The sequence below is a fragment of the Saccoglossus kowalevskii genome, chromosome 12 (genome assembly GCF_978046115.1).
Source record: "Saccoglossus kowalevskii chromosome 12, keSacKowa6.1, whole genome shotgun sequence".
Taxonomy (NCBI): Eukaryota; Metazoa; Hemichordata; class Enteropneusta; family Harrimaniidae; genus Saccoglossus; species Saccoglossus kowalevskii.
This window is the reverse complement of record NC_140652.1, coordinates 28,615,680-28,634,538: the sequence shown is the minus strand read 5'-3', so window position 1 is coordinate 28,634,538 and position 18,859 is coordinate 28,615,680. Positions and strand designations below refer to the sequence as shown.

The following is an 18,859-nucleotide window of genomic DNA, read 5'->3' as shown; positions in this document are numbered from 1 at the left end:
CGTATTATCATAACAAAGACACGGTTTGTAGACGGACTGTGTACTACTGTGGAAAACTTTATTTCAGCTGGAATTATTTTTTTTTTATTTTCACTGACTTTTGATGAATTGTATGTACAATTTAGGAAAAAGATATATTCGCTGGATTTTATTTTCACTGAGTCATCTCTTCTGTGAAAAATAGCGAAAATAAATTACAATCGAAAATATAGTATTTTACAGTACCGGTATATTTAGATTAAAAAAATTCTGATACGCAAATAGTGAGTAGGATAGGGAGTATGGCATTGTGGTAGTAGATAAGCTAGAGGGTCGGCATGAACATGATTTCCCGGAAGTAAACTACTGCGTCGACCGGGATCCACGATTAAGATTGCCTGGTTATATTACAGAACCCTGATCTATGTGACATGTGGTATATGGAACGTTATGGTGACTTACTTCACGATCCAATCAAGGTCAGTATATATAGTCATGTAATATTGTTTCTGAGGGCAGTCGACGATCGAATCATGAATATTGCCAACTCCGACTCGCACCGGCGGGGACCATGCAAACTTGAAATTTGAAAATGACGACTTAGAACAGTCACTTGGGCAGTGAACTGGTAGCCATTGTTTCAATTTTACATTCGGTGTCACGAAGGAAGACAACACGTGACCAAAGACGCCCATGATTGTAGTTTGCTCATTAGATATAAGATAATGCCAACGCCCACAGATTGCGGTAGAAAATAGCCATGAATGAAACATACATGTCTTTTGTAACGCGTAGTAGAGAAAGAATTTGATTACAAAAAATACCTCCACACTAGGGATTTTGAATGCAATAATGTTTTCGTGTCTAGGGTAATCTGAATAGAGTCTCTCCACCCATGGGCATTTAACACGTTTCCTTTTGCCTGCTTTATTATCTGAACTTATTTTGAACATATTCACCTCAGTCAATCACTTGAGCATATGTGCTGCTAATAGAGTAAATACGGTACATTTAACAATTCAACCTGTATTAATTTTTCCAATTTTACAGATGCTATTGACAAAATAATTAACAGCCCTGAAAGAGTGAATAAAGATTAAAATAGAACATTTTAAAATATGGAAAATGTCAATGATGAAGTTGTTTGGTATGAAAACAATGAAGCTCGAAATCTGGAATGGATGAACAAATGTGAAAGGATGGAAACTTTGTATCAGGAGCAAATAGCGGAGAAGCATCTAGCGCAAAACAGGAGAAGTAAAAATGGCTATGAAAATCCAGAACTCAAATCTGAGTGTACCAAATTATCGGGATATAAGGATGATATTAGAATAAACATTGTGGAAGATGAGACAAATGCATCAGTAGATAGTAAGTTGAGAGCTTGTGATGACTTGAAAGTTGCTGTTCCTCTGCTTTTAAGGAGAGATATTTCAATTTTCGAGACAATTGAATCTGAACGAATGATGCAAATGAAACAATGTGAGTATGCGGAAACTAAATATCATGAGTTGAACATTCTGATGCATTCTGAGAATAAAACTGTAGAAGATAATGTTTTTGAAGATGAGAAAAATATGTCTCCTGATGAAGAGCCAAAAATATGTAGTGTAGATGTTAGTTGCCTAGCAACACTTTCTCAGTATCCAGGTACACAGTTGGTGACTTTGCAAGAGTGTGAGCTTGGAAAATCAGGAAATGAAGAAAAAAAAAATGATACAGTTGTCATGACAACATCAGTGACATGTCGGGAAACGTCTCAAAATGACGAAGAATCACCAGAAATAATGTGCAGTTTAGATGAAATTCATTTAAAGGGTAGACCCAACTTATCACATGTCTCTGAGTTATCGGAGGACGTGGTCATTGGTTGTGAGGGAGATACAACTCCCACAATGCACAGTGAATCGGAAAATAATTTTGGTGATGCTGGGAATCAAAGAACTCCTTCCATATACCGCAGTCTTCAGAATGCCACACCTGAGGTATTATTTTATGAGAAACAGGAAGCTGTCAGTATAGATCTCTTGAAAAGATGTGAAGCAGCAGAAAATAGATTTGTACAATGTAAATATATACTAGATGAGAAGGAGGAAAAGGATGAGAATGAACATAAGATGAGAAGAGGGCTAAATACTATGGAATGTCAAAACATTTTTGGTTTCCCCTATGAGAACCCCAAAAAGGAGAACACTGATGAAAATATATATGTTGCTGTGGCAACCAGTGATGATGGAATTGGGCAACCAGATTCCCAGATACACCATTGTGTTACAAATGGAGAGGATGAAAGCAAAAGTGTTGAGAGTTTAGTGGATGCAATTACCATGGCAACACATGTTGTTGACGTGTTGGCTCCAATTGATAAGGGGACGGATGATGCTCCCAAAGATGATGGTGAAATATCCATAGAGAAGAATCCGGAAATTGTTGACAATTCAGATTTGATAAAAAAATCTAATGCTGTAATAGTCTCCTCAGCAAAACCAATCAAGGAGGATTCCGGAATTCAGACTGACATGGTTGAGATGAGAAGTGAAGGTACAAGTATTTCAGAACTAACCAAGAGCTACTCGGACCAACAAACTCAAAGTGATGGTATTTATGTTGAATGTTGTACTTGTCATCAGTTCTCAACACCTGCACATGTCAAGCTCGGGATGCAGTTGAAACAAGAGCAGAGTCAACGAATTGCTATGGAACAACTACTATCCATAGTGGAGTCCGAATCAATGAATTTACGAGGTCAGTTATTGACTGAGAGAGCTGCAATTGCAAAAATTCAAACTGAAATTATAGATTACAAGGTATGTTCTGCATGTCTGTTGTTTTTACTTAGTAATTGATGTGGTCTTATAGTAAGGCAGTCCAAGCCAAATTCAGATGCTTCACTACTGAGCATGTTATTGCACATATATTGCATTATGGGAGAGAATTGTATATAATGGAAAACTAATTTTACCTTGTAAACTGACTAAAGTATTTTTCAATTTTATGAAATGTTTTAACAATATTAGAATACATGTCAATAATAATATACAAGTTTTTGATCTCATATCACCAAGCAAAATTCTGCGATTTGAAGAAATAATTTCACTATGGAAACCTTAGTAAAATGCCAATTTTAAAAATTTTCCATGATATTTTTGACTCTTGTATCTCAAACTTGAAATATAAGTCAGTTTGGCCTGAACCTTTATAATGTATGCGTTTTATCACCAAACTGCTTCATTAACGAATGCATCATCCTTAAGCCAAAATTGTTTTACAATGATTAACACTTTGTATTGAAATGATTTTTAACTTGAACATTTTTTGATGGGCCAAAAAACATGCAAACCTGAAGTCCAATAATAATAATCATATGTCATGATTTTAATTTATTTTATTTTATTCCACCTATCTTATTCCACCAAAGTAGTCCTTAGCATCTTTAGTAATACATATGCAGTAAGATCACATTAAGTTATGTATATGAATTATTATAATAGACATTTACTAATAAGAACAGTTAACATAGTAACAATATGCACTGCAAAAATATACCAATGGTTTGTACACATTTGTGATTTTGTTATTTTTGTATGTCATTCATTTTCAGGCAGAGATCAACCACTCTAGAAGACAATCATCTGAATACAAGATGCGAGCAGAGGAATTAGAGCAGAGTCTACTAGGAGCAAGGCAAATGGTGAGTGATATCAGTATTCAATACATCTGTACATTTTTTATTAGAAGCATATGCACTTTCATAGGTTATAAAGATTTGTCTTTTGTCATAATAAGTATTATTATACATCTGTCGCCATAATGCCATAAGTTACAGTGTGCCGTAATTTTGCGGTATTTTATGAGGTATTTTCATCCTATCATATTAGGAAATGCGAATTCCAAATATGGAATGATTACGTATGTAAGCATCCTCAAAGAATAAAAACAAACATGGTTTGACCGGATTCCACACAAAGAAGTTTGCTGATTCTGTTCTTAACAGTTTGGATTTCAGCATTCCCATGATGTACCCTTGGAAGGAAAAGATCTATGTATAATAATAAGGTTATTTCGAGGATACCTCAAAGTATGCACTTAGACTGTACACCGTCGCATTGACCTCCACTGCGCGGCGGTCGATACTCTCGCTGTACTGTCTTCGTGCATACTTTAAGGTATCCTCGTAATAACTTCATATTATTATACATCTGTCATTGCAACGCCATAAGTTACAGCGCGCCGTAATTTTGCGGTATTGCACTGTGTATTTTCATGCTACCATATTAGGAAATGCTAATTCTAAATATGGAACGATTATGCACGTAACAGTGAAACCGTGCAAATTGGACGCCATGCTTCTATTGGAGATGTGCTTCTAATAGAGAAAATATTCTTTGCGTAAGTCTGTTCCCATTTGGTCTGTGTCTTCCGGGAGAAATTAGTTTTTTTTAGAGGATGAAGCACAACCCCTTAGTGAAACAGACAGTGGCCCTCATGGCTGTTTTATACATGTTGTTCTCATTGTTATGTTTATTTTCTGTCATTGTTTATCTTGTCATAGATTCTGAAGCTAGAAGAGCAAGTTGAGAATACCAATTATTTCAAAAGGTAATCAAATAATATCAATTATGACTTGTTAATAGGATATTTGCATATTACCATGGTTACATCACAAACCAGGATGCAGAAAGAACCTGCGACAATTTTGTCAATCTCAATTTGACAGAAAATATCTTCCTTATACATTTATAATTTTCAATATTCACTTATTTTTTAATCTTTTACTATGCGAGACAAGCATGAAGGTGTCTGTTTCTCGTACTTGCGATAGTGTTATTGTTATTCTCACCACTTACTTGACAAGAATTTAATCAGCAAGAATACATTTTTTTTTTTACTTGTGAGAATAAGAATTAGTATTCTTGCCAATGAAATGGCTTGAATAACACCAATTCTCACCAAAGTGCGGAAAATGTATACTTTGTCACTCTAATCAATGTCATCCGTGTATATAATAATTATGACTACATTGTCTTTGACTTTTTACGAGTCAGTGTGTGTTAAATGGTGTCACTATCTGTTTGATGAATTATATTAAAAAATGTAGTGAAAATGTGGAACATTTAAAAAAACTTTTGAAATTCTTGATATTTTGTGAAACGTTAAATTAAAATCAAATAAATTCCAAAAAGAAGGTAATGTAGGAAAGTATCTGAGGATATCCATGTAAACAATGATTTTGTGATTACCCTATTGCCCTACCATGGTGGCCATTTTGAATTGAAAATTGGTTGCAATAATTAAAACTGAGGTTCATAATTTCACAATTAGTTTGATTTACACACAGTTTTTTTCCTCAGACATTCCAATGGCCAGTCATAGAGAAAAAACATGACAATTTCAGAAAATGTTCATAGCATCCATTTTTGATTTCCATTAGTTGTATATGTTGACATATTCCCTGCACATCAAAACTCTCAACAAATTGTACTTTGAGCTAATTTCTGAGACTCCCTTACATTTGCAACATATACAGATTTAAATTTGATTGTTCAGGATTATCTCAAAGTAGATTTTATTCTGTTTTCTTTACTTTAGCTGTTTTCACCAGCTCTTTGAAAAAACGTCCCACAACAGCTCATGCAGGGCCCATAAAAATACATGGTACAGTGGTGCCTGTCTAAGCAACATGAAACATTCTGTGACATAGCTTCGTCTGTGAGAAAAAGACATAGAGTCTGTCATCAAAAATTATACCCTAGATATAATGATGTTGATAATTTTTCTGCTTGTTCTCCAGTGGTGTGGACTACATGTTAGAAGCAAAGCTAGCTAATGCAAGATCTGCTGAATCGCAGAAGAAATTAGAGGGTGAGTTACCCATCATCCCCATTCACATTTCGGTACAACCCAGTTCTGTTAGAGGATGAGTTATAAGCCCATCATCCCCATGTACATTTTGGTGTAATCCTACTGTGTTAGTGACCCATCACCACTACATTTTGGTATAACCCATTTCTGTTAGAAGGTGAGTTATGAATATACATTTCACAATCATGTGATGTAGAAATTATTCGTAGAAATAAAACGAGTTTTCAAATCCCAATTAAGTAATTCTTGTTATTGTCGATAATGTAATCATGAATCTCTACAATTATTTGGGACATTCATCTTGTTGCATATTAACTGTTAGTGCATTACTGTCGCTGCCATATTGTTCCGAACATCAAAACAGCAACATTGCCAGCTTAGTTGCTGACTGGTTTGCTAAGCACACTTGCAGATCTTTATGTGATTAGAACAAGTTTGGTCAAACCAGCCTCAACAGGAGATGTCAAACTAATAGAACTCAGACATATAAATAGGAGATCATGATGCAATTGCTTTTCAATTATAAATGGCAAAGGTATATATTTACACAGTGTGAAATGTCTGGACATAGGCAATGGTGTGTCATTTTAGCTGAATGACGCATCTTCGTAAAAGTGGTTTGAAATAACCGGTTCTAAGCATGTAACAATCTCGAGACACGCATAACAAACCAGTCAGCAACTTAGCTGGCAATGATGATGTTTTGGTATTGGAAACAATATGGCGGTGACAGTAACGTTGTTTTGTTTCAGATATTACGCCATTACAGCTTTACGTGACTAGTGTTCAATGCATGACTTCTTGGTAATGCATTTCTTTGTTTTGTTATTTCAGTTTTACAAACAGAATTACTGAACTCACAAGGGGAGGTCAATCAACTTTTAGACAAACTTGCCAATGTGAATCGTGAAAAGTAAGAATTTAGAAGTTTTTGGAATCAGTGGTTATAGGATGCACTTGTTTACGTTTTTCATGTGTACGTGTGTGTAACTTTCATCGCTATCAATATTCATGATATGCTAATTTGAGGGCAATAAGGCAAATAATGTGTTGCCATAGTTACTGTGACATCTTCACTGCAAAATTTTACTTTCCTATCATGCAAATTTACGAAAAAAAAGTCTCTCTTGAAAAAAAAAAAACAGTTTAAATTTCAGATTAAGATAAAGTAGATTATATGTTTGTGTCATGAAATTTGAATTGTGAATCGACTTACTCAGAATTGCGATAAGCAGAAAAATTTTCAACCTTGGGAAAGTTGTATGTTTTTGAAATGTATGTACCTTGTAGTATGTAGTACCGTTAATGGTTGCCCAGGCAACAGAACCAATGAATCATTGTGATGGCGTGCATATATTACTGCTATAATCGCACTATATTTCCATTCAGTAACAATAAAATGTAGAACCCTGTCTATATGACTTCAGTCATTTTCAGACATATGCAGCTGATATGCAGCTGATATGCAGCTGTACAGTACATTTTTATAAATCTCCTTTCTTTTATTGTTTGCATATTTGAATAAATTAGAGCAGAGATGGTATCCAGCAAAATTCACAATGAGTTACTGCAAATAGCGGATCAGAGAGCCAGAGAGGCAGAGATGAAATCACAGATGCTGCAACATGAGGTAAAATTAAATATGAAAACTTAGTTGAGATTAGCTTCTAAGCAATTCACAGTAAATGGCATTTCACTGAGGAACTTCAAGATTTTCAGAGTGGATTAGTGGAATGCAACTTCAGAAATTTACTTTATGGGTTGGAATCCATAGTATGTGTAATATAGATATGGAACATAAAATACAATAGGATAGGCTAGAACATGTATATTTGAATATAGGATATCGTGTTTGTTGGAGACCATACAATCCATGTGTTATGATACATTGAGGACTTTTGTAGATATATTACACATATCTTATGGAGACTTGGAAAAAATGGGTATACATGGGACTTTTACTAGGATATGCTAAGAACCTTTTGAGATATGGGTACAAATGGGCTAGGATACAAGGGTCCTTGTAATATTTGGAATACACATATGGGTTTTGATGCACTGGGACCTCGGGAGTCATGGGCATACATGGATTAGGTTGCACTGGGGATATTAGGAGATTGAGCACACATGGGTTTTGATAAACTGGAACAATGGGAGTCATAGGTGCACATGGAATAGGTTACAATGGGTACCCTAGAAGACTGGGTACACATGGGTTGTGCTACACTCAGACCTTGGGAGACATCGGTTATGATCGATATATCAGACCTTGGGATACATGGGTACACATGGGTTAGGATAGACTGCTAACTTTGAAATACATAGTTACAGGTGGGTTGTTGACATACTGAGAACTTTGGCTCTTTTGTACAGTATATTTGACCATGGTTTCTTGAATTTCTGATATATCCCACTATGTAACATTGAGACTGACATGCTTTTGTTTCTTTCTTATTAATAGTTAACTCAACTCCAGCAAAAACTGCAGGCATTACCACAAAAGTCAGTCACATTTTCTGACACTTTTAAATTTGTGGACCCTATGTCAAAGCCTGAGACTCCTGTAACAATAAGGACTAAACCAAAGGAATCCACTTTTGAATACAAATTTTATGACACAGGAAGCATGTTGAAATCTCTGCAAATTACCAAGAATAGAGACAAAGTCAGAGATGCTGGGGATGTGTTACCTGAGCTGACATCTCTTGATGTGGATTGTGTTGGTAAAACATCAAATGAGGAGCAGTTCATAGAGGACCCGCTGATGAGTGAGTACTTTGACATTCAACACTTAAAGCGAGGAAGTCGTCACCTACGCATGGATATAGTGTGTCATTGTTTACAAACAATCATCTTCCCATGAGCCTTTGCATTTTAGCGTGTGTTGTTATCATCACTTGGGACTCAATTCCAGTTTTTGTTTTATTACTCCATTGTACATTTTTATTATTTATTTCTACAGAGACGGATGCCAGTGACAATGACAGTGATTGGTCATCCAGTGATGATGAGAAAATAACTGTTGCTAAGAAACCATCATCATTCACTATTAAACCACCAGCATTCATTGCCAAACCAGTCAGCACAAGTGCAAAAAATTCAACAAAGACTCCACCAGTTTTGCCTAAACTGAAAAAACCACCACTGGCACCAAAACCAAAACCCACTGTGGGGCCCAAGCCTTTCATGACCTTGGCAGGTGCAGGCTATCACCTAAAGTCTGAATTTGAAAAAGGAGTATCATTTGAACAGGTTAGTTTGTTTGTTACTTATTGCCATATCGACAGTCAAATTGATGTTTTGCATCTACTGATTATGAACATGTTACATGATTTTATGATTTAAACTGAATATAACTTGTAAGATTACGTCTTATTGGTTCCCCAGTCATAACTTAGTAACTGTTTAACCAATCAGGTTCAATGTACCAAACTCATTATTTTTGTAGTTTAAATTAAACTTGATTTCCTGTAAAGAATATTGTAATGGTAAATATTTCTCAGTTTTGCTAATAATTTAAGTAGACATTGTGTAAGCTCAGTCACTTTTTGAATGACATTTATGACTTTAAATTTAATGAAAGTCACTGTGACTGCCGTTAGGATCCCAGTGAAATTTTAGACCTACAAAATATTGTGGTTGCTACTGTCATGAAAATTTGCTGTATACTTGCAGTTTACCATAGTATCACCATGGAAATAATCCTTAAAACAAAGATGAATTAATAATTTTTGCTTTTTCCACAATCATTGAAAAAAACTTATTGGTAAGAAACATTATTGTAATTGTTATGTAAATTTTTTTTCTACCTTAATTTTGCTTCATCTGTAGGAAGCCAAAAATCCCACATTGTCATCACATCGACGCCCTCGTGGCCCCCGTGGTAGAAGTATACCGTCTAAGTACCAAAAGAAATGTACGAGTTGAAACTAAGTATTGGGATAATGTAGGAATCTGATGATATGACTAAATAATATGCTTTGATGCACAATTTCATTTTTTTATTGTATGCTTTTTATAATATAATTTGTTTATTTGTTCAATGTAAAGTCATCATTCTTTGTTTTTCGATCCAAGTGAGGTCATCATTCTTTTTGTCTCAATACAAAGTGATGTCATTCTTTGTGTTTCAGTACAAAGTGATGTCATCATTCTTTGTGTTTCAGCTCAAGTGATGTCATTATTCTTTGCGTTTCAGTACAAAGTGATGTCATCATTCTTTGTGTTTCAGCTCAAGTGATGTCATTATTCTTTGTGTTTCAGAAGTGACATGCGCTATGGATGTCACTGATGTGTTTTCCCACGTGTTAGATTATTTTTTATAAGGGTCAACAAAAGAACCGGCTTGGAAGCTTTTTCCTGTTTTAATCATAAAGAACCTACATACACTTAACAGAAAGAAGACAATAAGAAGTTATATATTATCAAGAAAGTTAGAATTGTTAGAAACCTTATTTCTGTAAAAGCTTTGATATTTCAAGTACTCGTATGTTCATACTTACATGTAGATTCCAAACTGTTTTAATTTAAAGAGCGCCACCAAGTGGTGGTCAAGTGTACTTTTCAGTCAATGTGATATCTCCTATCAAATACATTTCATTAATAAATATACATAAATTTGATGTTAAATCTAAAAAAATATACAGGTTTTTATGTCACCATGCACTTTTTTCTGAAAATCATTAATTTAATGACAATTTTAAATTGAGAAACAATATCTATGCACTGATTTGAAAAAAATTATCAGAATTGCTTATTTACCAATCAATTAGACTGAGGTGTCTGTGGCTATATGAATGATATTAGGTACAGTACTAATCATTTTTTTCATAATTTTTACAAACCTGCATCCTTCAAAACCTCCTGTTACATGTAAAATTTCAAGAAGTTTTCAAAATTGGTTTAGAAATAAATCAATCAACCTGGACATTGCACACATTGAATATATATAAAAATACAGTGATTGACAGAGGAATAATATTCAAGATAGTGGTATTGACAAAACATTAAGATGGAAGTGTACATCAAAATAAGTTATCCTCGAAGGCGGAGCTACGTCACAAGACATTCCACGTTGCTAAGACGCACACCACTGTACATGCATTTCTATGGGCTCTGTGCGCGCTGCTGTGGAACACCGGTCGAGCCGGTGAAAATTTGAGAAAACAACACAAACTCAACTTTGAAGTAATCCTGAACAACCAAATTTACATATGTTACACACGTAGGGCTAATCATGTTACACTGTTCAGGGGAGTCTCAACAACCATCCCAAAGTACCGTTCTGCGAGTTTTTGGTCTTTGTTTTCACCGTGAGGGTTGCCAAGCTGTGAACATGCCCGGATGTCCGCCCCCGAGGATAGGAACTTTTTTGTATGATAACATTTTTTAATTTTTGCACATATTTCAAGCCTTAAACAATTTTGCTGCAGTAAGTGTAAATAGCCTGTTGTAACTGATATTTTTTTTAGAAAGGAAGTCGTACTAAATTTTGTGAAATTTACAAAGTGCCATCAAATTGTAGAAATATCTGTCGGTACTAATGTAATGGTTAACATTATTTACAGTGGTGATTGTAAACAATACTCAAAAATCTCATGTATCCAGATGAAATACTTTACAAATATTTATTTACATAAAATTTAGTATTAATATAAATAAAGTGTGAATAATTCATTTGGTGTCTGTCTTTGAATGATTATTATTTGTGTATTTGTGCATGTTGGATATTATTGATGAAGAGGAAAATTGAATTAAATTTGAAGCAATTTATAATTACAGTGAAAATTCATTATGTGCTCTATAACTTCAAAAAAAGTCCAGACTTTGCCAGACTAAACTCACTGTACGCGAATTAAAAATAATTCAATACTGGCAAGGGAGTATTTTGTAGCGCCCTCACCCGACTGTATGACACACAAGTGGAACTCAAAAAGCAACAAACAGAAATATTCTCGTTCGAGTGTAATAAGGTACTTCAAAAATAAACACAGACATATAAGAAAATATATTTCAAAATATGCACAATACCGATGTATATCGGGCTTGTCAAACAGCTGTTAACCAAAGTCGCATCCTCCACATTTTTCTTCGGATCAAGTTCAAAATGGCTGACTGGCAGCCATTTTCTTTTAAAGAATTTAGTTTTCGATCCATATCTTGGACATGCATGGACAGATCAAGACCACACTTCACACACATCATACAATGTGTTGTACATATGCAGGTGCATTTCGGATCAGACCACTTTCAGTGGTCTGAGATTTCGGTCATGATCTGCTTTGAATGTACATGTCACTCAAATATGAATGCAACGGGGACGTGTCATTCACAATGACTTGTTGTCAATGTTCACAATGCTTTGACTGTCAATAAAACCACAATCGAGCACTGTTATTATCTGCTTTCTGCATCTGGACTAAGTTGACCTTTAATATGGAGGGTAAAGTGGAGATGGTTTTTGGTTCGACCTTCTTGAACTTCACTCGTATTTCATTGAGCAACACAGTAGCAGTCATACTTTCAATCTTCATGTGAAGGGAGTTTGATAGTGCAGTAGATAAACTAACACCCGGAGCACATTCAGCAAAACGGCTACTTCTCATCGGTCATGTGATATGACAGACGCCATTTTTTTTTGCTGTCTGCAATTTCATCCAGTTTGTAATCATTATCAGTCACTCAAAGCTTGAAAAATGTTATGTTTTTCTGAGCTCGAGCTGTGTGAATGGCGAAGTGAAGCTGAGAAGCATTGTATTTCACTCAATTTAGAGTTGTTCTAGTCAGAGTTTTTTTTTTATATCTTCTACTGGTCAAAAAATAAAAGAACAGAATACTGCATTAAACTCTACCACCTTGTTTGTGTAATATTCTTGGCATTACAACTGCAAGCAGCAATGAACCCCACCTTAACAATTTTTTACAAAATTAGTGTTTTATGTATCTATTTACAAATCTTCTGGCAATATTTGTATATGACCTGGTTACCATGTGCTCTAGTTCTAAGCATGATCACAAAAAAATGTTTTTAGTTGTATTCAGTATTTCAAAGTTTGTCAAAAAAATTAAAAGTAAACAAAATACAGAAATTTAAAATGTTGAAACTAAACTTTATTATTGCAACATAAACTGTACAATAAATTCAGGTAAACATGAATGCAAAGGTTGTATTACATTATCATGGCAGTTAAAAAAAGAATGAAAAAAGATGAAACATGGATGATAACATATAATTATTGTTGTTTGATACTGTTATTGATGAATATATTGGACTGTGATTTATCATAAACTCAAAACACTGTCCTTGTAAGCATGCATCTGAGTTTTCGTTTGATGAAGCAATCACTAATTATCTAATATACATATGCACTGGTTGTTTATATGTATAATTACAATACCTGTACATGTGTATTAGTGGTTTAGATTCATCTAATGAATACTGTGTATGTCACACAAATGCAAAAATATTTTATGATAAACCATAGTCTAATTTGGTCTAGGTATGGGTTATCGAACAACAATATTAAAAAATCTGTTTTAGTTCTTATTGCATCTTTAAAAAACATTTAATATGACCTAGTTGTAAGAAAAGTACTTTTATTTACACAAGTACTTTTTTTTCTACAATGTACTGTAAAATGACTAATTTTCACTGGGTTTAAATTTCGCTGATTTACCATTTCAGGCATATTCAGTGGGTTTTAAATTCACGGTTTTATCATTCAGATGTGTTCTATGCTAAATTTTCCAGTCAGCGAAATAAGCAAAATAAAAACCCAGTGTATAATTAATCCTTTTACAGTACTGCTTGATTGTATATTACCAATATCACATGACCCTTTTTCAGCCAATCAAAACTAATCTTAATTTTTACATTAATACTAAACTATTATATTTATGAATTTTCAGGATTATAGTGGAATCATGGAAATATGTGTTTATGTTATTTTCATCGTCGATGTGTCTGTTATGACATCACAGGGAAAAGTTTCTAATATCAAGTTAGTGTATAATAAACATTTCTGCAGGCCTGGTGATATGCAAATTGTTATACATATATATTATATTTATTGTGGTACTGCATGATTTTGAACATCTAAATATTGGTAATTAATTGATGAGAAAATTTTAATAATTTACAATTCATATCTCCAATACCAAATATATACAATAACAACATCTACTATAAATACCCCAAAAAATGATAAATATAAAATTTTTTGACAGGTTTGTGATGATTGACTGTATAATTCTCTCCCATCTTGCACTTTCAAAAGAGTTGCTTTCCTGAGAAATGAAAGAATACCACAAAGTAAGCAAACTGGGTGAAGATGGATGTTAGTAATGAAACAAATTTACAAAATTCTAATTTAAAGAGACAGTGAACATATATGGTGTTACTGAAGAGAGAGCGCCATTGGCACAATACCAAATATGCTAATGTATTGATACCCAAAACTGTCATACAGAGATATATATGAGATACTGCAGACTATCAGCAATACCAAATATGGTACTGCGCTGACACACAAGACATGTATATAACCATATTTGGAGAAACCTAAGACTGAGCACAAAGAAATTTGTTAATTAGTATATAGGCTATATCCTTGTGATTAGTAAAAGCACTGAACGTTTTTATTTACAAAAATTCCATTGCCTTTAATGAATTGTCCTGATTATCAATAAAAATGTACACATATTCAAACAATCATGACAAGTGACATCATTTTACCGAAAATGTACAAATATTTACCAATGACATAAATATACAGAAAAAATTCTTATTTTTGTTACAATCTCAATATAAAAATACAGAAATAAAATACAATATATTGCTGGTAGTATATGTTACATGATTGTAATTATGGCAGATAGCTAATAAATATTGCTAATGTGTTATGGACTAATTTTCACATATTGAGGCAATGAGTGTACTGCAGTGTGTGCAATTGTCAAAACATATATAAATATGGCTACTTGATTATCTCTAAGGATGCCAAAGTCCCCTCATGTTACTTTTTACCAATTAAATTTGCATAATCTTGCAAAAAATAATCAAGACATGTAGGAAATGGGAAATAATGTTGATTTGATTCTAAATTAACAAGTAAATTATAGAAAATGCGTATTTGAATTTGGTGGTTAATTTTAACGCTGTAGGAGTGTGTGGCTTGCTCATATTTTTTTGGTACGTTGACTTTTCATTTTTTGTTTAAATGTTCAAAATTTTACAAAATGACACTTGGCAATTGTGCAACAAATGAACGAACAGTTTAGTGGTTTCCATGGTAACTGCATTATGCATATATAATTGATTGTACTTACATCAACTCATCAAAATTCTAAATGGCTAAAAAAAAAGAATTTGCACAATAACAAAATGTGTTATGCCATACAAAATAAAAGTGATTGTCAAATTGCAAATTGTATTGGTTGAATTTTATCATGAAGGAAGTTTACAGACTACACAAACTGTGAAAATGTCCTCTAGAAAATAAAAAAAAAAATATTTCAAATATTTATTATGTTAATGCCACATCTGTATTGCTGTCATACCCTTTCTGATAGTGGATTGGTCCTTATCCAGAAAGTTGGCACATTGTTTGGATCAACCATTCGAAATCAAGGGTGGAAAGGATGATAAAAAAGGGGCTACATTCCTCAAAATTAAACCTTGCACAGATTGTGTGTGGGGTAAAATGTTTTGCACATATAGTCCACCTGAGTCAACTGTGTACACCCCAATATTAAAATGGTTGAGACCTTGGCACTTTAAAAACATTTCAGTATAAATAATATTGTGTAAGAACAAAATAAACATGGTACAAATAATGGTACAGGGAGATACATTTTTCTTTCATTTTTGTTATCAAGTTATTTGTGTGAAGTCCACAAACATTTGTTTTTTTGTCTAATCATTTTAGATTAGAAAGTCAGAACATAAAATATAAAATGTATATATTTTCATGTTTTGTGTGTAATTTTTTTACTGATTGATTGCGAAATGTACAGGGAAATATGTACTTCCGGCTGATTATACTCAAAACATCTCAATCCGTGATCCGTGCATAGTATAATGGGTAGCATGTACGCATCAGTGAGGCTGTGAGTTTGCAGCATATCCTTTCATGTTGATGACATCACTTGCAGGATACCATAGCACTCATTTGTGTTGAATCAATAAATTTAAGGAGTCTTGGGCTTGGGTCGTGCCCGAAATCCTTTTTTCTTCTTGTCACCTGATGGGAGTGGTTTTTCATACGTAGCTCTTGGCCAGTGTACGTAATATGAAAACACCCATGGTCTTGTCAAACCTTGTGTCTTACGAACGTTTGTCAAATGATTCATGTGTTCACGGTTGTAATCACGACGTCGTAGCAGTATTGCTCGTCGTTTTTCCAACTCCTCTCGAACCCGCTGTCTTGCTTCCTCCTCCAATCTTTGAATCTGTAATCAAGAGAAAATTTTATCAAATTTATCAAAGGCAAATCTGAGTAAAGGAGAAGAAAATATCCTGCCTGCAAATTATGTATACGTAACTAATTAGGTATTGTTTCAGCTTTAAGTGCAATTGGCACAACCTGATTGGTTGAGAAAATTGAAATGATTGTTATTTAAGGGACAACATCAAAAGTTTGATGTAGGATAAAAAACTTAATTCCTTTTGTTTTTTCCCCAACCCCCGCCCACCCCCCACGGAAACTTAATTGATAAATATTGATCATGGCGTCAGACTACAGTCATCATTAAATACAAATTGATAATCGGACAGTAGTATGGCATAGCAGTTGGTTCTAGGTCCATGCCCTGAAATTGACCTCATTTGACGCACATATTTACATTCAAACCAAACCATTTTCTTGTCTTGGAGGCGTTTTTTTTTCATTTTCTGTTATTTTTGTCCATGATTGGATAGAAAAAAACGAACTACAAATACTCCAAGACTTTTTTGACTTCATTAAAAATAAAATTGTTTTTGTAGGATGGAAACTTTTTGAGGTCAGAACCCCCCACTCCCAAACTAAAGCAAATAAGTTTTTTATTCAACATCGATCCTTTGACGTCTTCCCTAACCAATTAGGGACATGTAGAACAGTTCACTAAATAAAATAAAATACATTATATGAAGCACAAATGTATGAAATCAGTCACAGCATTGAACAGATAGATGGACCGAATCCAAATAAAATAATTTTGCTAATTTTCATTTAAATTATGAGTGAAAATAATGTAGCAGTGAGGTCTGTAAGGCAGGGTGTCATAGTGACCTCTTTGCCAATTTTCATAAATCATAAACAATAATTAACAGTTTAAATTAACAAAAATTCAAATAAAAACTTGCCTCAAGTAATCGTTGTCTCTCCTCTTCCATTCTTCTCTGTTCTTCTAACTCTCGTAATCTACGCTTTTCTGCCTCAGCTTCTTGTCTTCTTAACTCCTCTTGTCTATAATTAGAAACAGAAAAAATAATCAGATTAGCTAGAAAGGATGTACTTATGTCAGTGATTAATATTAGAAATAATAATGCGATAATGTCAATTTGCAATAATTACTTGTTGTGCAGTTATAACAATTTATTATTAAAGATAATTAGCATTCTCCATAATTTTTACTACAAACCTTCTCATTTCTTCCGCTTCTCGTTCTTTTTCCGCGGCCTCAAGAGCAAGTCGTTTTCTTTCTTCAGCTTCAAGACGTTCTCGTATCAATCTTGCCATGGCTTCTTCTTCAGCCTGAAACAATGAATTGAATCAATATGAGTACATTTATAATATAATGTTGGTCTTCTTGTTTATTGATTAGTAAATCGCATCACACCAAGTTACTCCTTATAGCCCCGTGCGTTTAATTGTTTCGGGGTCACTCACCTGTGTAGCCTCATCTACTGTCTGAAATATATGGAAATAAAAGAAAAAGAGACGAAAAAAATAGAACAGAATCGAATAATCACAAATGAAAAGAAAAGAATATGATAGCAATAGTACAGATTTGAGCAGAAGATGAATTAAGGGTTTCAAAACCTTGATAATTCACCGCTAATTATGAATATACTGGACTATGCATAAATGTAGGGTGAATACAATATAGAAGATCAACCTCTAGGTGGCGCTTTCTAAAATACATGGGACTTGAATCCTACTGAGGACTTTTATAATAATTATTAGTAGTCTTATAAAACTTACAACAGATTTAATAAACGCTATCATGTTATATGTCAATTTAGATCAAAATAGACAGAGAAATGCAGAAATATAGCAGTTTTGGCAGCAAATATTTTGATGGTAGAATGATGTATAAGAAAGATAACGCATACAGCACACACAACACAGCACATAGTTTTTAGTAGTGTTGTTTGTCAAATGATTTTCACAATGACGAACAATTGACAAAATCAATAGAATACAATTAGTGGTGATCCAGACATAAGCATTGTGTTGGTAATTTTTCAAAAAGTCTTAAATTTTTCAATCAAAAGTCTTAAATTTATCATTGTACTGTAAAATATTAGAAATGCCTCAAGATGATATTTTTGACAAAATGAGCTAAGCTAATTTTAATATAAGTGAACCCCTGTATAATATATAATGTCAATGTCATACTTGTCTTTCTAATTCTCTTATTTTGTCCTCTTCTTCCATCATTCTCTTCTTTTCTTCCTCTTCTTGTCTCATTCTCTCTTCTTCCTCCTCCCTCTGCTGCTCCTCAAGTTCCCACTGCCTCTCTTCTTCTTCTTCTCGCAATCGCTTTCTCTCCTCCACTGAGGCAAGTCTCTGTAGCATCTCCTGTTCCCTCTTTCTTGCTTCTTCTTCCTACAACCCCAACATATCATAATTTTAATTCAGTTCACTACACATGTACAATATTCGCAAAGACGGAAATGTTAAAGCGCGGTAGTCAACGCGCTGCGCATGTGCGAGATATATGGGTCTCATATAAACAAAGATGGCGACTTTGACTGTTGCGCAGATCAACGAGTGCAAACTAAGACGTTTCAAAGCTTTAATTGGGGATTTTT

General features: G+C 33.9%; 2 protein-coding genes across 2 annotated transcripts in view; one reads left to right on the top strand and one right to left on the bottom strand.

The window, feature by feature from the left end:
- The first annotated feature begins 315 nt into the window (after positions 1-315).
- Positions 316-9,780, top strand: LOC102808708 (uncharacterized). Its single transcript, XM_006814936.3, has 10 exons — positions 316-458; positions 1,030-2,786; positions 3,581-3,670; positions 4,532-4,578; positions 5,771-5,841; positions 6,676-6,754; positions 7,372-7,471; positions 8,303-8,609; positions 8,804-9,093; positions 9,673-9,780. Exons 2-10 carry the CDS (start codon positions 1,098-1,100, stop codon positions 9,766-9,768), a joined length of 2,769 nt encoding a protein of 922 aa, XP_006814999.2. The 5' UTR covers positions 316-458; positions 1,030-1,097; the 3' UTR covers positions 9,769-9,780.
- Positions 9,781-12,929: 3,149 nt separating this feature from the next.
- LOC102809082 (uncharacterized) overlaps positions 12,930-18,859 on the bottom strand; it is a 33,228-nt gene continuing 27,298 nt past the window's right edge. The window contains exons 15-18 of the mRNA XM_085506555.1: positions 18,444-18,653; positions 17,464-17,576; positions 17,186-17,288; positions 12,930-16,290 (exon numbers count right to left, since the gene is read on the bottom strand). Of these exons, the coding sequence (XP_085362681.1) occupies positions 16,030-16,290; positions 17,186-17,288; positions 17,464-17,576; positions 18,444-18,653 (687 nt within the window). The 3' untranslated portion in view covers positions 12,930-16,029. The remainder of the gene's footprint in view (positions 16,291-17,185; positions 17,289-17,463; positions 17,577-18,443; positions 18,654-18,859) is intronic.

Bases quoted from the DNA above. Each gene is read 5' to 3' on its own strand.
- LOC102808708 (XM_006814936.3), top strand. From the start codon at position 1,098: ATGGAAAATGTCAATGATGAAGTTGTTTGGTATGAAAACAATGAAGCT. The intron at 4,579-5,770 runs GTAATCAAATAA...CTTGTTCTCCAG, and splicing joins AATACCAATTATTTCAAAAG to TGGTGTGGACTACATGTTAG. The intron at 5,842-6,675 runs GTGAGTTACCCA...TTGTTATTTCAG, and splicing joins ATCGCAGAAGAAATTAGAGG to TTTTACAAACAGAATTACTG.